Raw genomic sequence first — 21,168 nt, 5'->3', positions numbered from 1 at the left:
AACGAGTAACAACGGGGAAAATTATGACCCATTCTCTCTTCGGGGACGCAAGCGAAGTTGCGCGGGTCAGCTAGCCTTTAATACTACGCAACGAATTTGATTGATGAATTGATAAAGTTTTTTAATAGATGAATTGATTTAAGAGGAAAGTTTATACATACGTGAGAAAATTATAAATAATTTGTGTAAGATAACTTTTTAAACCAGGCAAAGAGGTAGTGGGCTGCTAGTTAGGTACTTATAACGATTGCTATGGATATGTGTTGTAAACTATCGACAGTGACAAATCGGTATAGCAATCTATCAATCGTGTACAGCATTGAAGTTATTATTAAGTGATTATCTTATGAGGTGCATAGTCCCCACGTGCCACTCGTGTCACTTGAAACAAATGTCTTTGCGAGTGGACACGATGTGACGTGTAGTTCTCCATCCATAGCTATTCTAATTACGTTGTTGAATACTAGATGAGACGGAATATTTAAGGAACAATTAATTAAACGTTCTGTAATATACTATCATGCCTTGTCAACCAGGGATAGTCCATGTTTCTTCCGCCGCCGCCGTACCCATGGGATAAAAAAACTATAGGTACTAATATTATAAAGCTGGAGAGTTTGTTTGTTTGCTTGAACGCGCTAATCTCAGGAACTACTGGTCCGATTTGAAAAATTACTTCAGTGTTAGATAGCCCATTTATCGAGGAAGGCTATAGGCTATATATCATCACGACCATTAGGAGCAGAGTAGCGGTAAAAAAAATACAAAAACGGGAAAAAAATTGACCTATTCTCTCTTATGTGACGCAAGCGAAGTTGCGCGAGTCAGCTAGTCTAAATACATAAGAGACAGCAAATGGCTTAATGTCCTACCTCGTAGAGAAAGAGAGAGGTACAGAACTGATACTCTACTATACTTTTTGGCTCTAAGTGGTAGGAAAGTATATCATAAGAATATAGTTATGTCCCCTGTATTCAAATTACAGGGAAAACAGACAGCCCAATAAAAATATTACTAAACTGTGTTCGTTCTTGGTATACAGTGAAGTTTCTTAGAATGTTTGTGTGTTTCTTTTATATGTATTTATTGATATTTGCTATGGGACCTTTCACACTGAAAACATATTAAACAGTATTTATGGACTCAGTTAGATTAGCTTAGACAGAAATCCTATGAAATTTCTTGCCTGATTAGTGCTTAGAATTAGTAAATACATTTTATTCTTATAATTTTCATTGATAAAATAATAGTATTGTAGTGGATGGACGGTGTAAAGCGACCTGCTTCGTCTCACCCCTTTTAACAACCCACCTTTGTGCGGTTTTCCACTAATTACTCTGAAACTCACTGCCATAGTGCATAACCCCGGAATTTAGAAAAAAATATTTATAATTTTTTGAAGATTTATTGCCGATATGCTACTAGAAGTTACTAGAGTAAATTATCTTCGGACCCAAATGCTATTCGGCTTTCATTTCATATAGTAATATTACTGTGTTGCCTTCTATTTACAGATCGAAAACGTTTCTGTTTTAATTCCCCATTTATCCCAGCTCGGAACTCTACAATATAAATACATGGGCCGCGATCGCGATAGTATTTGATATTCTTCCCTCTCCAGGGAAAATAAGCCTGATTATGTAACTAAAACAAAAACAATTATCCCTACACAAGTTTCGGCCTAGTCCCACGGGAGCATACGTATATTACGTATCTATACTAATATTGTTTGTTTGTTTGAACGCGCTAATCTCAGGAACTACTGGTCCGATTTGAAAAATTATTTCAGTGTCAGATAGCCCATTAATCGAGGAAGGCTATAGGCTATATGTCGTCACGCTACGACCAATATGAGCGGAGTACCAGTAAAAAATGTTACAAAAACGGGGAAAATGATGACCCATTCTCTCTTATGTGACGCAAGCGAAGTTGCGCGGGTCAGCTAGTACTGTATGTATGTTACATCCGTACCTACATACAAAACAACATTAATTCAAGTGCTATCGATTCAACGTTCGTGTTATATTTGCGGCGGTCATAAAGGTGGTTTATTAGAGTGCGTACTGTTTTGTGGGATAATACTCGTAAACTTTTGACATTAGCTTGACAGTTGTGGAGGTGGCCGGCGACGTGATGGGCACCTGTCACCTGGAAGTACCGGTGAGAAGAAAGGTTGGTGTAGTTAAGAAGTATTATAGTAAGAAAAGAAGGAGTAGAGATGTTGGTTTCGTGTGTGAAGTTTGTAGAGGTCATTGCAAGTGACGTTCTTCTTTTGGTGTTTGGCAAACTATTATTGTGTGTGTATGTGAATGTTTTGCGTTAGTTTTCTATTCTATTTTACGGAATAATGTTGAATTTTATTCATTTGTTAACATATCTAATGAATAAAGTTCGACATTGAGGTTGTTTAGATCAACTGAAGTATAGATGCAGACGCACTGTAACTTTCTTTCACATGGTTATTCTAAACAGAATAAATCTAGCAGAATATACAAAATCGTAGAAGATTTTGTTAAACATCTAAGCTGTTTACAAAAAACAGTAAACATTTTTGGGATTTTAGTACCAACAGTATCTAGTTTATTTTGTTTTTATGCCCCTAAATCTAAAATTTGTGCTACTATGGTTGTGGTTTCCAAAAACGTATTAAACAAGACTTACACCCTGTGTGAAAGGGGTGTTTTGCCGCGCGACACTCAGTTCAAACTGCAGTAGTTGGTCTGATCGTCTACGCTGCGGGCTACCATGGATCCTAAGGTACCATACCTTCTTTGAATTTTTAATTGTAATAGCTAACTTATAGTGTTAATTAAGATTTAGTGTTAGGACGTCTTGCTGTAATTGTTTAAATTTTTAACTAACTAGGTTACATAATTTCAAATATTTACATCTTTCTATTAAGTATTTAAAAAAATGTTTTTTTTATGTTAACTGAATATTTATTATAGGTGTTATTATAAGTTTTTCTTATTGTCCATTGACTAGACACGAGTTTTACAGTTTATATTTAAGTGTCAGATAACCTATCTGCTAAATAAAATGACGGCAAATGTGTGAAAACAACTGTTAAATATCTATTCGATAAACTATCTGATAGATATTTAGAAATGGTGAAACGAAGCCTGCCTTGCTTTCATTTTTGTTTCCACAAGTTTTAAGATTGATTCTAGTTGTGTTTACGTAGGTACTAAAACAGATTCTATTGCTTCTATAATTCGGCCTAAATGTAAATTAGTGAAAATTTTGTTTTTCTATAGACTAGACTACTTAGGTGTGAATCACGCAGTTGTTAAATATTCCTTAATAATATGTGATGTTAATTATTATTATTAAATACTTTTAATCGTGATGTTAGCTTTTCGATGTAGATTGAATTTTAGAGATAAGTAAAAATCGATAAAATGTACGTATTTCAGACAAAAATTCAACAGAATTTACTCACTATACAAAATTAATTTAGGTGTCTGTACAAACGTTTTGTTTTCGTAAATGAGGCATAAATATGTAGTTTAAAGCTAAATTGTAAGCATGTGTTTATAATTAAACCATGTGTTTGGTTCCTAAATAATGAAGTAGTTTTTTGTATAAACGAGAAGACCAATTGCAATGAACTTTGAATCCATATTTCATATTTTTAGTTTGAACTATACATTTTGAACTATTGAGATGTTGTGTTTGGATGACATAACAAATATATATTTTCCGAGTTTTTCAAATATCTTTCTATTGTCTCTTCTCTTGTCTATCAATTGTATTAAACTCTTCTAGAAATATCTCCAAGTCTAGTTCATAGTTTTTTAGCTGAGCATTATGTACTTACCTAAACATATAAGAATACGTTTTATTTTAAAGTCATCACACTCCATCTATATTTATTATACGAAAGCGAACGTTGCTCTTTATGTGGTCTTGTATGCCAGTATTGTCTTGTACTTGCGATCAAAATGTGTTGAAAGCCGAACAACTTAGTAGAGAATCTTGCATGCAAGCTTCGTGGCTGGCGGAGGTACACAAAATTAGAAGTTTAGAACATCTGTGACCCGCAGGTTTACGCAGGAGGAAGAGGCCTATTTCACACAACTACTTTATATTGGAACTACACAGATTATTATATAATCTAGATAAATTGTGCATGCCGAAGCCCTCTACTAAGTTATCAGACTATGAGAATTATTCAGATCTTCCAAATTTACCTCGATTGTATGATTAATGTCACAAGAATCACATAGTTTGAATAACTTTCACTAATATTACTCAGTAAACAAATACATGTTGTATTCAGGGTAAAGAACGGGGCATCCTGAAGCTGGACCCGCGGCCGAGGGTCACTATCGACATCAGTAAGGCAGAGCTTACTCCACAGGTACGTTATATATGTATATAAAATTACACTTGGCGCTGGCCAGCCAGTTCCTTTGTTTGAACTTGGCTTGACACGCTGCCAGTCTAGATGTTTATTATACAATAGACCATGAAAAAAAATCTGCATTCAGAGATGCCTGTTTTCAAGTGTGTGGTACGCGTCAAATAGCTGTGTGTACCTGAATATATAGTAAGAAGCCGACTGCTCTATTCTATAGTGTATGCGTCAAATCCTACTTCCTCCTAATATTATAAATGCGAAAGTTTGTGAGAATTTATGTATGTATGGATGTTTGTTACTCTTTCACGAAAATACTACTAAAAAGATGACGATGAAATTTGGTATATAGGTAGTTGAAGACACAGAATAACACATAGGCTACTCATTATCCCGGAGTTCCCGAGGGATCGGGATTTACACGGGAAGGGTTTCCACGCGGACGAAGTCGCTTGCGGCCTCTAGTATCTTTATATTTCTGAATGAAGAAGCAAGCATGTTACTTTCTTCTATTATGTACCATTCATGTAAGATCTTGCTGATACACGTTCATAAACGTGATGGTACTTGGCTAGTACTATACCGTATTGTATAGGGCTCTCGAAGATTAGTATTCATTGTCTCGATTCTCGGTTTCTAGTCAGGAACCTCCCAGTCAACTTGTACTTTGCTTTAATGGCTGAAATAGATAGAGCCTTAAATTTATCGATTTTGTTACTGGAATTCTAAAATGATACTATTTTACATAATTTTCTAATGCTACTTTAAACGGTATTAAGCGATTGATTCGTAAAAGCTTACGATACTTAATTTGTAGCCCGATCTTTTATTTTTATACTTTTTAATGAGTGTTTTTAAAATGTATTTCTATTAGTTGTAATTATAAATCCTAGTAAAGTCTAACGTGAGTCATCAGCTAACTAGGTGCAAACGCGTAAAACGAAGTGTTCTCGGTATTCGGCGCTCGTTCAGTGCCCACCATTATTGAGTAAGGTACACAAAGAGTAATTACAGCCAATCAGGGCTCGGCGCGACCTCTAAACGGGCTCAATTAACGAAATGTAACACCACACCGGCTACCGTAGTGTTTTGTGTTTGATGGGATTTTCTATTTGGAAGGAAAATAGATTTGATTACACGACTTTTTGTTACTTACTAATACTTGCTTGGACATGACTCTGTCTTATGTGAGGGGAAAAACGGGCTTTAACTGAGCTCTTCAACGGTGTCGTCACACTGTCCTGACACACAAGTAACAAATTTTTCGAGATTCACACTTTTAGAAATATAGATATAGACCTTTTTACAAGCTTTTGAAAACAATTATGTTCTTGGCTTGTTCTTAAACAGCTAGTCTTTCTTTCATTTATCTCTTTAAGGTACTTACATATAAATAACATAATCAAAGGCACGGCATCTTTCAGTATCTTTTAGAATTCAAAGAATAATATTGTCAGGCGAATTTCACTTTTTTAAATAAATTAATCTTTTAATAAAGTTTCAAAAATGTGGTCTAGTTTCAGTGTTCCAAATAATTTAACGATTATTTAATCAAACTCTCAGCTATTGCCTATTTTAAAGAGAGTGTTGCCAAATATATTGAAAAGCTTCCGATACTCTTGTTGTTTCTACACCGAAACCTCTCTCAGTAAGTTTCAGCTCCCGTCACTCCTTGAAACACTCATTTACCTAAACTATTATTTAAAAAGAAACGCACACCTCTCTCTCTTCCTGGCTATTCGTCCCATATTGTTGTGGGGTCAGCCTTCCGAACACTTTTCCTCCACTTCGCCCGATCCTTGACGTCGTCTTCCTCAACCTCACATGCCTTCATGTCTCGCCGCAACACTTTCTTCAAAAAGAAACGCATACCTATTGAATAAAGCTGTAGATAATAAAAAAACCGTTCAACATTGTTAGAAATGTATTTATGTTAATAGTATAATGTCCAATAATGATAAAATAGTCGTATATTATAGGTCATCTGTTATCTTTCGTGTGGCTTCCTTCATTATCGTTCTGAGTGCTATAACTATAATTGCTTTTATACGAATGCTTACGAGGGGAGGGATAGTTACGAAATTAGCAGCTAGGGTTGGCACCTACAAGTTATTCATCAACTTACTTTCTCATACGAAAAAAATAATGTAATAAAGTTCATTCTGTAAAGACCATTTTGTCCATTATATTTGTGGTGTTAAAGATGAGAATCTTTTTAATTTCATTCAAGGAAGTAATTTTTATTTTATAGAGAGCTAGCACTAAAGTTTTGTATGGCGTTTGTAACTTAAATCATTAACTACGAAAAAACTTGACTAGTTTTGAAGTATAGATGATGATAGAAATAGGAAATACCAATATAGAGAATTTACTTAAGTAACAGAAGCCCCTGTAACCGTTTCAACTGAAACATACCAAACATCAAAGTGAATCGCCAAAAGGACTCTATTTTAAAGACAGCAAACAACTTTTACTTTTATTAATAACCACATCAAAGGTAAAATAAAGCCAATTATCAAATAAAATTAAATGTTAGCGTGACAGCCCTATTTCGGCTAAGTTAATCAGTGTCGGGCACCGCTCATTGACACCCGAAGACGAACTGCGCCATGACACGAGACGAGCGCGGCGCGGGGCGTGGACGATTCCTACCAATTTTATCTATTTAATTGTTATGCCTCAAATTTTGCAAAAAATATGTTGTTTAGGACCTTTTTTGATGAAAATTGCAGTAGATTCTAAAGAATCATGTGTCAGTCAATGCCTGTTATAAGTACTTATTATAATATTAGATTCTAGACTTGCTTCTCAGAGCAGGAATAACAAGAAGATTTCAACGCTTTACATTGATGAGTGTCAGCGTTCTAAATCCTTAACTTCAATTTAACCACATCGAGGATCCTAGCTAAAACTTTTGCTTATGGATTTTTAATTGCGAAATCAAAACTGTAAATAAAACAACAACACCAAAGAAATTGGAACAATATTGTGCAATCTTTATACAAAATTTTTGGGAACTGTAAAAGATTTTGATTAGAAGCCAAATCCAAAAATTACGAAGCTAAGAGCTAAATCATTTAAAAGTTGTGGCATCAAAATATAGTACTCAAGTGTTTAAATTATTTACCCCCGGATTATACATTAAGCGGTAGTTTATCTATTCAATAGCGTTTAATCTCATCTAACAAAAACGCTATTGAATAGATAAACTACCGCTAAATGTACCTCAGAAACCGGGCATTAATGGCTCTTATTATAAAGTGTCAAATGCTGTGTAAATAAGCTGGTAGATCTACAATCGCATTTTTGCCGAGCACAGCGGTGTGCGTGATGGCTGCAACTATATCATTGGGGACAGTCGCCGACAACATATGTACCTTCTGTTTTGCATTCAATGTATCAAATTGTGACACGCTATTGCTAAATGCACTTGGAGTTTAATAAAGACATTATTTTTATAAGGATCTTGTGACTCACTATCAAACAAAAAGTTAAAACTACGTATAAACTGTGTTAAGTTAATAATAACGTTTAAATGGAAAATTAGAGTAAAGTATGTAAATTAATACATTTGAACCAATTAAAAGAGAGTTGACAATGAAATAACTAAATTTCAGCTTAGCGATTTTCGTCTAAATAGCTTGGATTATATAGGCTTTAAATTGCAATTTTGTTATATTTTCGAACCACAAAAACACTCAGCCTACTCTAATACCATTTAGCGGATACCCATCTACGAAATATCTACGCTAAATGTTGCTTAACCCCCGATGTCTTATCGGCTCGTGACCAAAACAAGCTATGAGCGGCTTAAAAATATCTACCAGAAAGTCTAACCATAGGTGCTAAAACAGCAGAACAAACATCATTGATCTATTTTATTGTATTACAACAAGTATTGGTATGTGATAATAAAAACAACGGATCTTATTACTCGGTTGTTGAATGGCGAGCTGGTGACAGAAGCGCGTTGTCTCCGAGTGTACTATAAGCACCGCTTATTTCTCACCGCACCTCCCAATAACAGCGCATAGTCTATATTAATTTAGCTTTGTGAGGAATAACGTACACTGAAACGACTTTATATTATCCTTATGTTATTTTTTACAAAATCTCTGCTCATACAAACAATATCTCGCCTGGTTTAACCGAAGGTTTCGCCGTAAACAATGTTAGTTCAAATAATAGGGCGCGAGCCTATTGCCTCTGATATACTCGATTATTCGCCTATACCTAAAAGTGAATTGTCACGCGTGTTATGTGAAAAATGTTTGACCATTTACAATATCAGTCCAATTGTGACAGTGTCTACTGCCGGATAACAGGGTCGTCGCCAGACTTCGGACTACTATTGAGAATTTTCTTATATTAACTACAAATTCCCAATAGGACTTACCCAGGAATACGAAAGACCCTGTGTACGGCAGTCGTCGCTGCCAGCCAAAGCATAAAGGTCGTAGAGGTTGTATGTAAAATGTCTACATTCGCTATTTACAAAATTGGTTACACACCATCTTCTGAGTTACTATCAATATAGAAAACTCCAAAAGAATACGGGAATTAACGCGAACACACATTTTACCTTAAAATGCCTAACGTTTCGGCGCAGGTTGCACTCGCCGTGGTCCCAGGCTGACTGGACTCCAAAAGAATCAAACTCGAAACCTTGTGATCGAAACTTCCACTGCCGCTCAGATTGTCTATACAGTTTATTTTAAATTCTAAGTAGGATTTCGTCTGGATGTGACTGAAGCTAAATAACGAGTATTTAAGACGTAGGAATTGTATCAAGTAGCAGTTCATACCCCATAATTTTTTTTTATCCCTTTGTTTAAACGTCTACTTCTTATACTTTTACTAGCCACATTAGACTTCAATCGTTTAACGAAGACTCGTGTGTTAGGTCCACTACACTCTAAAGCCACTCACACACTCATGTCAGTAGTATTGTTGTTGTTCCATAAATCCTTGGATTAATGTCCCAGTGTGTTCCGTGCGCGGTGTACCTTACATCAGTCGTGACCGATGAGTCGGACACAGTACCTCTCCTCCCTTGCTCCAAATAATACCACTGTGGCAATTCTTTGATCCAACCTTTTGATTTCACTAAAAGGTATTTTTATTCAAGTGTTTTCACCCAAAAAAAAATCTTCGAAACAAAGTAGTACTGTGATTTTAGAACAAACATTTTTGTTGATCAAAAATTGGTATTTTGCTTTGCTAAATTAATCTTGCATTAAAATCACAATGACGCATTCCTTTTAAATTAAACGGACTGTTCTAAAAATCCCCTAAATTAATCTAGTCCACGAAAAAGGAGGTTACATTTACAAATTAAAAGTTAAAACGGCGAAGGTATAATTAAAATCTAACAAAGGTTTAAGTGAAAATAATTGTGTAGCTAAGTAATTGGCGAATGATTATAATAATAGCGACGCGTGAATAAACATTGTTTTTCTAATTTACTAATAGAATTTAAAGTTTCATGATAATTTTGTTAACAAGAGCGCAACTAGCATTTATTTTTATGGTCAAAGACCTGTCGTGTATTTACTACCGTTACGAGCTAGATGTATTTTAAACGATTGTCTATAATATTTAAATTATAAATGAGTGAAATCAAAAAATCTTCATTCGGGTATTATAAGCTGCCCAAATTTTTAACACAAGCAGTAAATCGCTTCACACTTTAGTCCCGAACACTCCCGTTGAGATTCGAAAAATATAGCAGCGTATAAACTAAAAACAATAAAAAAGCCGTCAACAAAATAAAATATTAGGAGAACAAACATTAAAAGAATCAGTTTTCCTAACTTCAGCACACTCTATTTCGTTAGTTAGAATTTGAACATTACGTCGTGAACAGCTTCGGTCTCTCATACAACTCTCACACTGTATTCTGCTAGGGCTCGTGCGACCACCCGCCCTCGTCGCCGCAGCCGTCGGTAGACCGGCTGTCCGTGACGTGGGCAGACCCCAGCAGCATGTCCTCGTCAGGAGTCAACCTGTTCCACCTGCCTTCTGAGACACCCTTGAGCAATGAAGTCAAGTTCTCGCCGTCTGCTGCAGGTAAGACAACAAACAGTCTGAAAGGTTATGATAAAATGTTTGAGATGTTTGTACACTGTATGCTAACATAGACTGCACAAAAAGTTTATCTATAAAATATTTTATAAGTAATTTAAACTAGAGGATTATGCAGCGTTTAAAAGATATATGTATCTGCATAATGCTCCATTGATTACTTCAGCAATAAAAAAGGGAAGTGTAGTGTAAAATTATCATATCAGTGTTTTGTATTATTATGATATTTGTCAATGCTTCGTAAAATTTGCTGGCAGCGACCGTTTTTTTCTTGTATGCGAATTGATATTTGATGACAGTGCAAATAGGGCAATGGTTGAAAGGCTAGTGAACTGCTAAATAGGCAGGAATATAATATTATTTTGTAAAAAGACTTCAAACCACAAAAAATCCTGTTGTCGTATGTTTGGTATTATATCTTGCTATCGGAATACTCCTCTCTTAACGCAGAATCTTTTTTTAAGATAAATTATGACCCTTTTGTATCAACCGCGGTCAAAATGCCCCCAGTAATTTGTAGCCTTTATTTTTTCATGCTCGAGAGTATCAAAGGGATTTTTAATGGCCACGATAATATTGTGCAATCTTTCGAAACAAATTGATTTTAAAACAGGTTTTTGGGGTCCATCTTAAATATATTCTACTCCTTACGTCTTAAAGTTGCGGTAACACAACTTAAATTATGCAGGCAGGTATTTAATTACATGCAGGATATTACGATGCTGATGACAATAATATTCAAGATTTTTGGAAATCTCACTGGTATATTTGTAGTTCCCGTTACATGTTTTTTATCTTATATTCGGTTTTGCGCTAACTTGTGGTCATTATGACTACATATTATTTCCGACCAAAGGAAATGTTCGTGTAATACTTTATTCTCAGTCTAGTGGATTGGTATAACTGTATCAGTAGATAACTCAGCGTTTAAAATTCCTTATGTTAAAGATACAACAGTGCATTATATTTATACAATACCTCGTCTTCAATAAATACGACGAATGAATAGACGAATGTATATACTTAGTTCTTTTCTACTTTTACGAGAGTTCCCTTTCCCTCAGATGGCTCAGAGGATGAGGACTACTCCGCAAGCTTGAGCGCGGTCCTGCGTCAGCGCCGGGCCAGCGTCAGGAGATCCCGCAAGGGCCGCGCTAGAAGACCGTCATCACCGTTCCTTGCCGATGAGAATAGACCGCGGAGACGGTCTTCTGTATTCACTACTAGCTCTGGAGAGTAAGATTTTTATTGTAATTTTTAACAACTTTCGCAAGTTGTATGTTTCGGGGACATTTAAACACATGCAGACTGGAAAAGCAATGCGTAACGAGACTTTACCAGTGGGGAATTGTTAACGTGCATTACACAAAATTACATATAATATTTGTTTCGTGTAGGATTCGAATCCACAAACTCCTACACGATTACTGCAACGTGACGACCAACTAAACCACTGCATCACTTTAGTCAACGTTATTATTGAATACTTTGCTGTACCTAACCAAGTAAAGTCCCAATTTCAACCACCGGTACACCGAAAATATTTAGTTTCTGGTTCATCATGTTTAAATTCCTTGAGGTCCTTCCTGGAAAATTCGCTAAATAAACTTGTTACTTTCATATATTTATCGTCCGTACTTTACTAACGATGACGTAAAACCTTCAGTACAGCGATATCGATGGACGAGCAGTCAGCACTCGTGACGGAGGAGCAGATCTTCGAGAACATCCACCTACACAAGGAGGTGCTCGGCTCCGTGAAGCAGCAACCCTTGGGCATGCGGAGGAAACTCAAAATCGTGCACCAGGTAGCTTTACCAGCGAGATTTATAATGCTGTTGAACTAGCGTCTTGGGTTAGTCATTGCACTGTTAGTCTGAAGTTTAACATGTTGGATATTGTGAACTGTATATTGAAGAGACTAAATCGTTCTTTAAACTTGATTGAACCAAAGTACGTATAGAATATCCAATAGATAAACTTACGCTATCAGATACTTATTTACAGATTGTCCAACGAATGGTAAACTGGTAAGCTTAAGTTTTGCATTGTCTAGGTACCTACTGATCTTTAAATGTCATTCATCACTACATAATATTAGGCAGAGACGCTTTCCGCGTCTGTTCCTATGTTTGTATGTATATATGCTTGGATCTTTAAAACCACGCAACGGATTTTGATGCGGTTTTTTTAATAGATGGGGTAATTCAAGAGAAACATTTATGTGTTGAAAGTTGTAAAGATTTTTTGTAAAATAACTGTTTAAAGCGGACGAAGGCGGGGATGGCCGCTAGTGTTATTATAAATTGAGGAATAGACAAATATTTCTATATATTGTCTAGCTTATGTGTCTATGCTGCCATAGATTGCAACAGTTTTTAAACTGTACAATCCTGACTTGACAGGCTAAAGGCTACATCAAACGTCATGAGGGACAACTGCAGGAGCGGCTGGCGCAGTCCAACTGTACTAAAGATATTTACGCACGATTCAATATATTCTTGAACACGGTAAGCTATTTTGGTCTTTATTATTTACTCAATAGAGGTCAATTTATTAGTCTTCGTGTCGTTTTTTTATGTAACGTCAGTCTGTGTGAGTATTTAACAACGATCACAACTTTTTGGTACTAGTAAAAGTAGATAATTCATATTAATTAAGAATAAAATAACGATAAAATTAATATCTTCGCCAATCTCCCTAAAAATTGCATTATCGTTTTTTTTTCTAATAGATTGAGTCTTTTGTATATCCATTAGGATACTGTGCAGCGGCCTTATTTACACCATTCTTTCATCTATAACAACTTTTGTAAAATTCCTACATACATGGACGAGTAAACAATTTGATTTGAACTTTTATAAGTAATTAAATAAGTTTCAAAACTGTCAATACCCTTTCGACTATTTTGAAACAGAAATGGCAGCAAACAAAGCGAGAAGCGGCCAACATGTCTAACCTGCTGATACCGTGGGAGCTGCGCATCAAGGAGATCGAGTCCCACTTCGGCTCCGTGGTGGCCTCCTACTTCACCTTCCTGCGCTGGCTGTTCTGGGTCAACCTGGTCATTGGGGTCATACTCCTCGTCTTCGTTATTGTACCTGAGGTAACATCTTAAAGCTTAGGTAAAAATATCAAATTTAAAGAAGTATAATATATATATAAGGGTATAATATATACCTAAGAATGGACGACTTGATGATAGGTCGAATTTGTTTTTTAATTATTCATGTATTATGTCGAATTCGATTATGCATAATTTACAAAAGTTTGCCTGTCGTTTCGCTAAAGTTGTACTGGTGGTTTTAAATAATACCTTCACAGCTTACTGCTTAGTTAATTCAATATTCAAGCAAACTAAAATAAATAATGCGTGACCGCAATTATCCTAGTGTAACTATTAGAACAACACTAACAAAATTATATTGATTTTATGTTTGTCCTTAAGTGATTCATGTTTTCCGTATTATTTTCCTCGTTAGATACTTTTCACGCAGTCATTACCAAATCCACTAAATAGCTTAACTTTGAAACTTACTATAATAATAAGATACTAGAACTAAATAACCTTACAGTGTCTAACAGCAAATCCATACCAAGACGGCGAAAGGAAACTGATAATGGAGGAAGAGAAACGCAACGCATCAAACTTACTAACCCTCTGGGAGTTCGAGGGAGTGCTCAAGTTCTCTCCCATATTCTACGGGTACTACAGCAACATCGAGAGGCCTCAGTACCGCATGCCTCTGGCCTACTTCCTCACTGGCCTGGCGGTCTACATCTATAGCTTTGTCGCTATACTTAGGAAGTAAGTTGTCTATTCCTGGATTTTATGCCGTTTGAGTTGCGATATATCATTGATTGTTGGCAGCGCCTCGCATGATCAATTATTGTATGATCAACCACATACCGTCCCTGGCCAAATTATTAGACGCACTGTAGTTTTTTCAATAATTAAGTATTTTATACTAGTTTTTGTGTAGTATTTTTATATTTTGACATAAATAAAATAGTAAGTTATTAAAGAGATTTATTTTATACTTCGTATTTGTATTTATATTAAGGTATGGCAATGCTACGTTAAACTCTTGAAAAAACGAACGTAAGTAAGTACAAACTTGTTCTTGTCGCGTTTGCGCGCGTTTTTGAGTTGCGCATATATTTTTGTGACTTTATGTACTGTGTTTACTTGTTTCGTAGTTTTATGTTATGCAGTTATTTGTTTATTTCGTGTGCACAGTTTTAATTATCGATAAGAGCATTTTCAACATGGGTAAAGAAGGCGATCTTTCACCACGTAAAAGAGCGGAAGCAAAAGCTCTCGTGAATGCTAACACATTCACAAACCGAGAAATATCACGAAGACTGAAGATTTCTGAGCTAGCGGACGTCGCATAAAGAAGAAAATTGAGTCAGGGGAGGAATTGAGCCCGGAACGAAAGAAGAGATGCGGCAGAAAGCCTATTTTCACTCGAAGGTCAGAAAGATGTTTAAAGAAAATATGCCTGGAAAACGGATTTGCCACCACGAAACTAATAATATCGCAACTCCAAGAAGCTAATGTGAATGCTTCTGAGTGTAGTGTTAGGAAGAAATTAAATGATTAAGGTTTTAAGGCCTGCCGCCCCGCCAGGAAACCCAAGTTAACAGATGCAATGAAGGTAAAGCGGCTGAAATGGGCCAAACAGTGGTGTGATAAAGATGTGGACTTCTGGAGATCGGTAAGATGTTATAATTTCATCACAAATGGTACCTTTCATAATTCTCTATGAAATTAGCAAGAGCATGTGCTACTCTTGATGTTTATGTTCTTTTTTTTCTATTGTTTCCAGATCTGCTTTAGTGATGAAATTACATTTGAAATTTTACAAACCAAACCCCAATTTGTGCGGCGTCGTCATGGAGAAAAGTTTCATCCTGACTGTGTCCTACAGACTGTAAAGCATCCTACAAAAGTTATGATTTGGTCAGTCATCAGTGGCAAGGGTACTGGACGTCTATACGTGGTAAATGGCATGATAAGACAGTATCAGTACAAAGAAGTTTTACTTTAATGGATTGATTCCACAACTCCAAGAGTGGTTTCCAAATGGAGAAACCTTCATTTTTATGCAAGACGGACCTCCCTGTCACACAGCTCGGTCTGTTAAAGCATATTTAGCGGAAAAATACATCCCTCTGTTGGACTGGCCGGGCAATAGCCCCGATATGACCCAATTGAAAACGTGTGGGAACTCATGAAAAGAGAAGTTCCTAAAGATGTGATCATTAACAAAACCCAGCTCTTAGAAAAGATCATACAAGTGTGGAATCTTCATCCTCGAATGCAGGAGATGGTACAGTCATGCATTGATAGTATGTCACTCGGAATTTAAGCTCTGATAGCGGCTAAAGGTGGCTCAACAAAATATTAAAATTGAATCACATTCATATAATTTTTTTTCAATGGCTCAAAAATACAGTTTTAATCTATAGTATGATGTTTTATTTATCTTGAAAATTGAGATAAATAGGTGAATAATAAAAAAATATACATTACATCTAACAAAAACCATAGATCTGTATAGTATGACCTGATAATTAACATTAAATATAAAATTTTTTAGTGCGTCTAATAATTTGGCCAGGGACTGTAGGTAAAACTTTTGGCGATTGAAAAGAGTGGCTGTGAGTTTCTTGATAGCTTTTCTCATAAGGCTCTACCCCTTTTCCGAGCTAGTGGTAGATTCAGTAATTGTAACGACTATCATAAGTGTCAATATTTGACCTAAATGAATAAATGATTTGATTTTGATTTTGCGATGTTTGTTGCTATGGGATTGGAATAATCGGTGATATTTCTTAGTAATTATGCAGTTGCGTTGCATGTATTTGAATGGAGTAGTTATAAATTCTATATTCTTCTTTCAATTGGCTTAGTAACGCCATAAATAGTCTTAACGTAAATTTTAATATTACACGTTAAGAAATAGAAAAAGGGAACTTATATCTATACTACTCGTGTATAATTTATAAAAAATGAATATAATTTTTGACAAAGTACGTCATATATTGGAGACTAGGTTTTACCAGACCTACTTCTATACAAAATTTCTTAAAAATTGAGTTATAGCAGACATACTTTTGTAGTAACAATATAAGTATCAATTAACATTTTATCTATCTCTCAGAATGGCCGAAAACTCGAGAATGTCAAAGCTATCTGAAAAGGAAGACGAGTGTATATTCTCCTGGAAGCTGTTCACCGGCTGGGACTTCATGATTGGGAACACGGAGACAGCCCACAACAGGATCGCGTCCGTCATCCTAGGGTTCAAGGAGGCGCTGCTCGAAGAGGCGGAGAAGAAGAAGGACTTGGGAAAGTAAGATTATGACATACTTTTATGACGGCTTGAACAAATTTGACACTAGGTTGACCACGAACCATACAATAAGAAGTCGCAAGACTAAATTCAATACTAGACTACTAGACTAGACTCATTTCAATGTCACTTTCATTGAAAAATGTTCCAAAATCTTGCCTAACAAAAAGACACTAGTAGTTCAACTGCTACCGTTGTCCAACTTAGCAAATTTACCAATATTGTCGTTGCTCAGCATTGAAAAAGTAATGGTTATTTATTACTGTTGTCCTCATTTTTACCAATAGTAGAAGCTTCAATCTCATCTACAATAAAAAACATACAATTGATTTACAGAATACCTCATACACTTTGATTTTCAGTTGGCGAATAATATCCCTACGAGCGTTAGTCAACATTTGCGTGATAATCCTACTAGCTGTATCAGCATACGCCGTCGTGACCGTGGTCACTCGATCAGACGGAGACCCTAAGACGAGGAGCTGGTGGCGCGAGAACGAGACAACAATAGTCGTCACTATGATCTCCATCACGTTCCCTATATTCTTCGAACTGCTGGGATTCTTGGAACATTATCATCCGAGGAAGCAGTTGAGACTGCAACTGGCCAGGTAAAGATTGATGCACGTTTTTTAGCCAACTTCGACTGCCTCCGTGGCGCAGTGGTTTAGGTCGCCAAGCCCGAGCCGCTACCATTACATCGGTCGGTCGTGGCTTCGATTCCCATTCCCAAAAGATACTTCGAAAGAAGTAGGAGGATATAATTTATCGTGTTTTTTTTAAATTAAATTACGTGCCTTTTCTCTTTGTGTGTCTGAATGTAGTAACAACTTAATACAATAGATCTATATTGAGTGTGAGTGATGGAACTTGGACGCTTTTTCCACTTGTTTACACTCAGACGAAAAAACTGGCGTATACCATTCAAAAGCTGTCTAGATACGAAATAAATTAAAACGTTTATCTTTCAGGATCATGCTTTTAAATCTTCTCAATCTATACTCCCTAATATTTGCACTATTCAATAAAATCGAAGGCATGAGTAAAGATTTGGACTTACTGAAACCGACGCTCAGTTTGAACGCGACAACTATGCCTAACAGTACTCTGAGCTTGAACGAATCTATGGCTTTAAAAATACCCCGTCTTTGTATAGAAGAGGAAGTTCCGTGTGAGCCTTGCAATGCACAACTGACTACACAAGTCATACTACCTGATGGTGTTACTATAGAAACTACGGCGACAGCCCCTTTCTCAACTCTCCAGACTTACACTACAGCTAAAACAAAACCAGAAAAACGTTCTCGACAAAGACGTCAAAATTCACAACCAAATGACAATATAGATGCAAATAATAACACAATCCAAGATATAGATATAGGTTTAAGACAACTACAAATACTAAGAGATTTGCTAAAACAACAACCTAGGAATTTCACAAATGTGAACGACAGTACGAAATCGGACGATGATGATTACACATTTGACGTGTTTGATACAGAATCTACTACGGATATAACAGATACAGACATTGATGATTGGAACTATACTTACTCTAGTACTAGTTTTGATATAACAACTGATTTAAGTTCTACAGAGGATACTATAGTTCCTGAGACTGAAGAATATTCTGCATATTCAACTGACCTCAATACTGATACAACGACTGATTTAGATTCATATACAACTAGTACAATGTATGACTCATCAATTCCTTTTGAATCGACCACTGATATTGATTCTACTTTAAAAGATTTCACTGAGATTACTGATATTTCAAGTTCTGAAATGATGGAAACTAGTACTGATGCAACAAAAGACATTAGCAGTACTGTACAACTGACTACTGATACTGTTGTCTTAGAAACATCAACGGCGTATTCAACAACATCAGAATATATGGAGAATACTAATAAAGTTTTGCGTGATAAAACTACACAGATGACTGAAAAACAAACAAAGATGACGACGTTGCAACCGACTGTACCATCTACGATAAATTTAATGAACTGTCCAAACATTTCCTTTAATTGTACTGTCAACTGCCGCGGCGAAGAAATTACTCAAGTATTCTCTATTTCTAATTGTACTAAAATTGAAAAAGTGTGTTATGCTAAAACGTGTACAGCTGTCGCGAATAAAAATGGTACTGATATTGCTTATATTGATGAACATAAAAGAAAAATGTACAATTTAACAAAGCCTACGAGAAAAAAGCTGTTAAAATTGTGTTGGGAAACTATGTTTGGACAGGAGTTGGTCAAACTGACTATGATGGATTTGGTTTGTACATATTTATTATTCACACAACTTGTTCTCATTGCCCATTTTTTAATCTACACACGTACAAAGAAAAAACATGGCTTCGAGCTTTTGATCAAATTATTATTCATTTTAAAGATTAAGATTTGTTTTTATTTGAAGGCAACTTGCAAAGCTATCCTAGCCTTTTAATGGTAAGTTTTATGGAAGAAAGTATCAGTTAAAATAAATATTTTTTGATATTTCAGGTGTTCGTTCTCCTAGGCACTTTATTCATGGATTTTTTCCGCGCACTCCTTGTCCGGTACTTAAACCGCTGCTGGTGTTGGGACCTTGAGAAGAAATTCCCCGAATACGGAGACTTTAAAATAGCGGAAAACATCTTGCACCTCATTAATAATCAAGGAATGGTGTGGATGGGAATGTTCTTTTCTCCTGGTCTCGTCGTGCTGAACGTGGCCAAGCTCATGATCATGATGTATCTAAGATCTTGGGCTGTGATGACCTGCAACGTCCCTCACGAAGTCGTCTTTAGGGTCTCCAAAAGCAACAACTTCTACCTAGCATTACTCCTAACTATGCTGTTCCTCTGCGTCTTACCAGTCGGCTACACAATCGTATGGGTAAAACCGTCATGGCATTGTGGACCCTTTTCTGAATACGATAGAATCTATTATATCTTAACTATTAATATTTACAAGATACTGCCAAACAGTTTGAACTTTATCTTGGAGTATATAGCGTCGCCTGCTATTGTGATCCCGTTGTTGGTGTTGTTAATACTGATCATTTATTACTTGACTTCGTTGACGAATTCTTTGAGGGAAGCTAATAATGATTTGAAGGTAAGTTGATTCTTTTTTTTCTGCTGGGTAAAGGCTCTTTTATATCTTTTCAAGCCTGTCTGTCCTGTGCCCTACTCTGCCTCGATGGAGAGAACTGATATTCTATATTAATTCAAACTAGTGGTATATGGTTACATTGTTATCATTCTTTTTAAAGATTCAACTGCGTCGTGAAAGGACTGAAGAACGACGGAAGATGTTTCAATTAGCGGACACCCGAAGACGCGCAGGTTCTTCCACGATGGACAACACACCATTCGCAAAGTGGAAGAAAGCGTTACCTTCCCTTCCTATGAGCAAATCTATAGATTCTGATGATCGTAAAACTTTGACTGAGGAAACGAGTGAACCCTTGAAAATTGCGAAGAAACGTGGTGAGATTTATAATTCCTTAAGCAAATTTAAATCATCGTTGATGGTATTATACGAGAGTACATGACTGTTATTATGTATTCAAGGTAACTAAGTATTTGAAGGTTCTCGATTTTGTTGCAGGTAACATATTCGCTAAGATCGTCGGTATGGCTTTAGACAAGAAACCGGACGTAGAGGCCGTACCGGAACAAGACGTACCAACACACTCTCCAAACAATGGCGACGATGAAACCGACACGGACTTTCACGAGACTTTACCCAGAGAAGTTCTTAAAATAAAAGATATCATTATATCTAGACAGGAACCGAAGAAACGGAACAGCGTCGAATTTAAAGATGACGGCAAAAAACACAAATCTGGTGAAGAGAGTCTCAAAGTTAAGCTTGAAAAGGTCGACGACCGCACGGAAAAGAAAGCAGTGATCGAGAAACAAATGCAGGATATCAAGGATGGTGTGAAACCAAAGATAGTGGGAGAAACGCCGAAAGAAAGATATGCCCACAAAAAGTATAACGAGAAACAAGCATCAGAATCGAGCACACAGTCGAGGCAATCTGATTCAGTCGGATCTGTTATACCAGTTATAACTATAAGTACCACGGAGAGTGACGAAGAAGTGTTGACTAAGAAAGAAAAGAAAAGCAAAAATGGTGATAAGGAGAAAGTGAAACATAAGAGTGAGGGGAAACCGCGCAAGACTCCCGATCTCAAGTCTCTTAGACGTCAGAGCAGCGTTGAAAGCATCACGGAGACTAAACCTGCCACTCAAGACAAACAAGAGGATGGGCACAAGTATCAATATTCACTGTAGATTGTATTTGTAGTTCTATGTAAAATAAATGTTGAAAATACTGTAGTTATTCTGTGTACTTACTTTTC

At 36.3% G+C, this 21,168-nt stretch overlaps 1 protein-coding gene across 1 annotated transcript; it reads left to right on the top strand.

Annotated features, from left to right (window-relative positions):
- Positions 1-3,913: 3,913 nt before the first annotated feature.
- LOC142986734 (transmembrane channel-like protein) lies at positions 3,914-21,100 on the top strand. The gene is made up of 14 exons (XM_076135346.1): positions 3,914-4,006; positions 4,283-4,363; positions 10,267-10,429; positions 11,509-11,680; positions 12,111-12,252; positions 12,850-12,954; positions 13,362-13,550; positions 14,020-14,252; positions 16,615-16,806; positions 17,169-17,417; positions 17,778-19,089; positions 19,317-19,913; positions 20,071-20,287; positions 20,409-21,100. Exons 1-14 carry the CDS (start codon positions 3,914-3,916, stop codon positions 21,098-21,100), a joined length of 4,437 nt encoding a protein of 1,478 aa, XP_075991461.1.
- The last annotated feature ends 68 nt before the right edge of the window (positions 21,101-21,168 follow it).

Source organism: Anticarsia gemmatalis, chromosome Z (assembly GCF_050436995.1).
Source record: "Anticarsia gemmatalis isolate Benzon Research Colony breed Stoneville strain chromosome Z, ilAntGemm2 primary, whole genome shotgun sequence".
Classification (NCBI taxonomy): Eukaryota; Metazoa; Arthropoda; class Insecta; order Lepidoptera; family Erebidae; genus Anticarsia; species Anticarsia gemmatalis.
The sequence above is the reverse complement of the archived record's forward strand: the minus strand, read 5'-3'. Positions and strand labels throughout refer to the sequence as shown.

Excerpts from the sequence above, each read along its gene's own strand:
- LOC142986734 (XM_076135346.1), top strand. The coding sequence starts at position 3,914 with ATGCCAGTATTGTCTTGTACTTGCGATCAAAATGTGTTGAAAGCCGAA. Across the intron at positions 12,253-12,849 it reads AACTCAAAATCGTGCACCAG|GCTAAAGGCTACATCAAACG; the intron begins GTAGCTTTACCA and ends CTGACTTGACAG. Across the intron at positions 17,418-17,777 it reads TTGAGACTGCAACTGGCCAG|GATCATGCTTTTAAATCTTC; the intron begins GTAAAGATTGAT and ends TTTATCTTTCAG.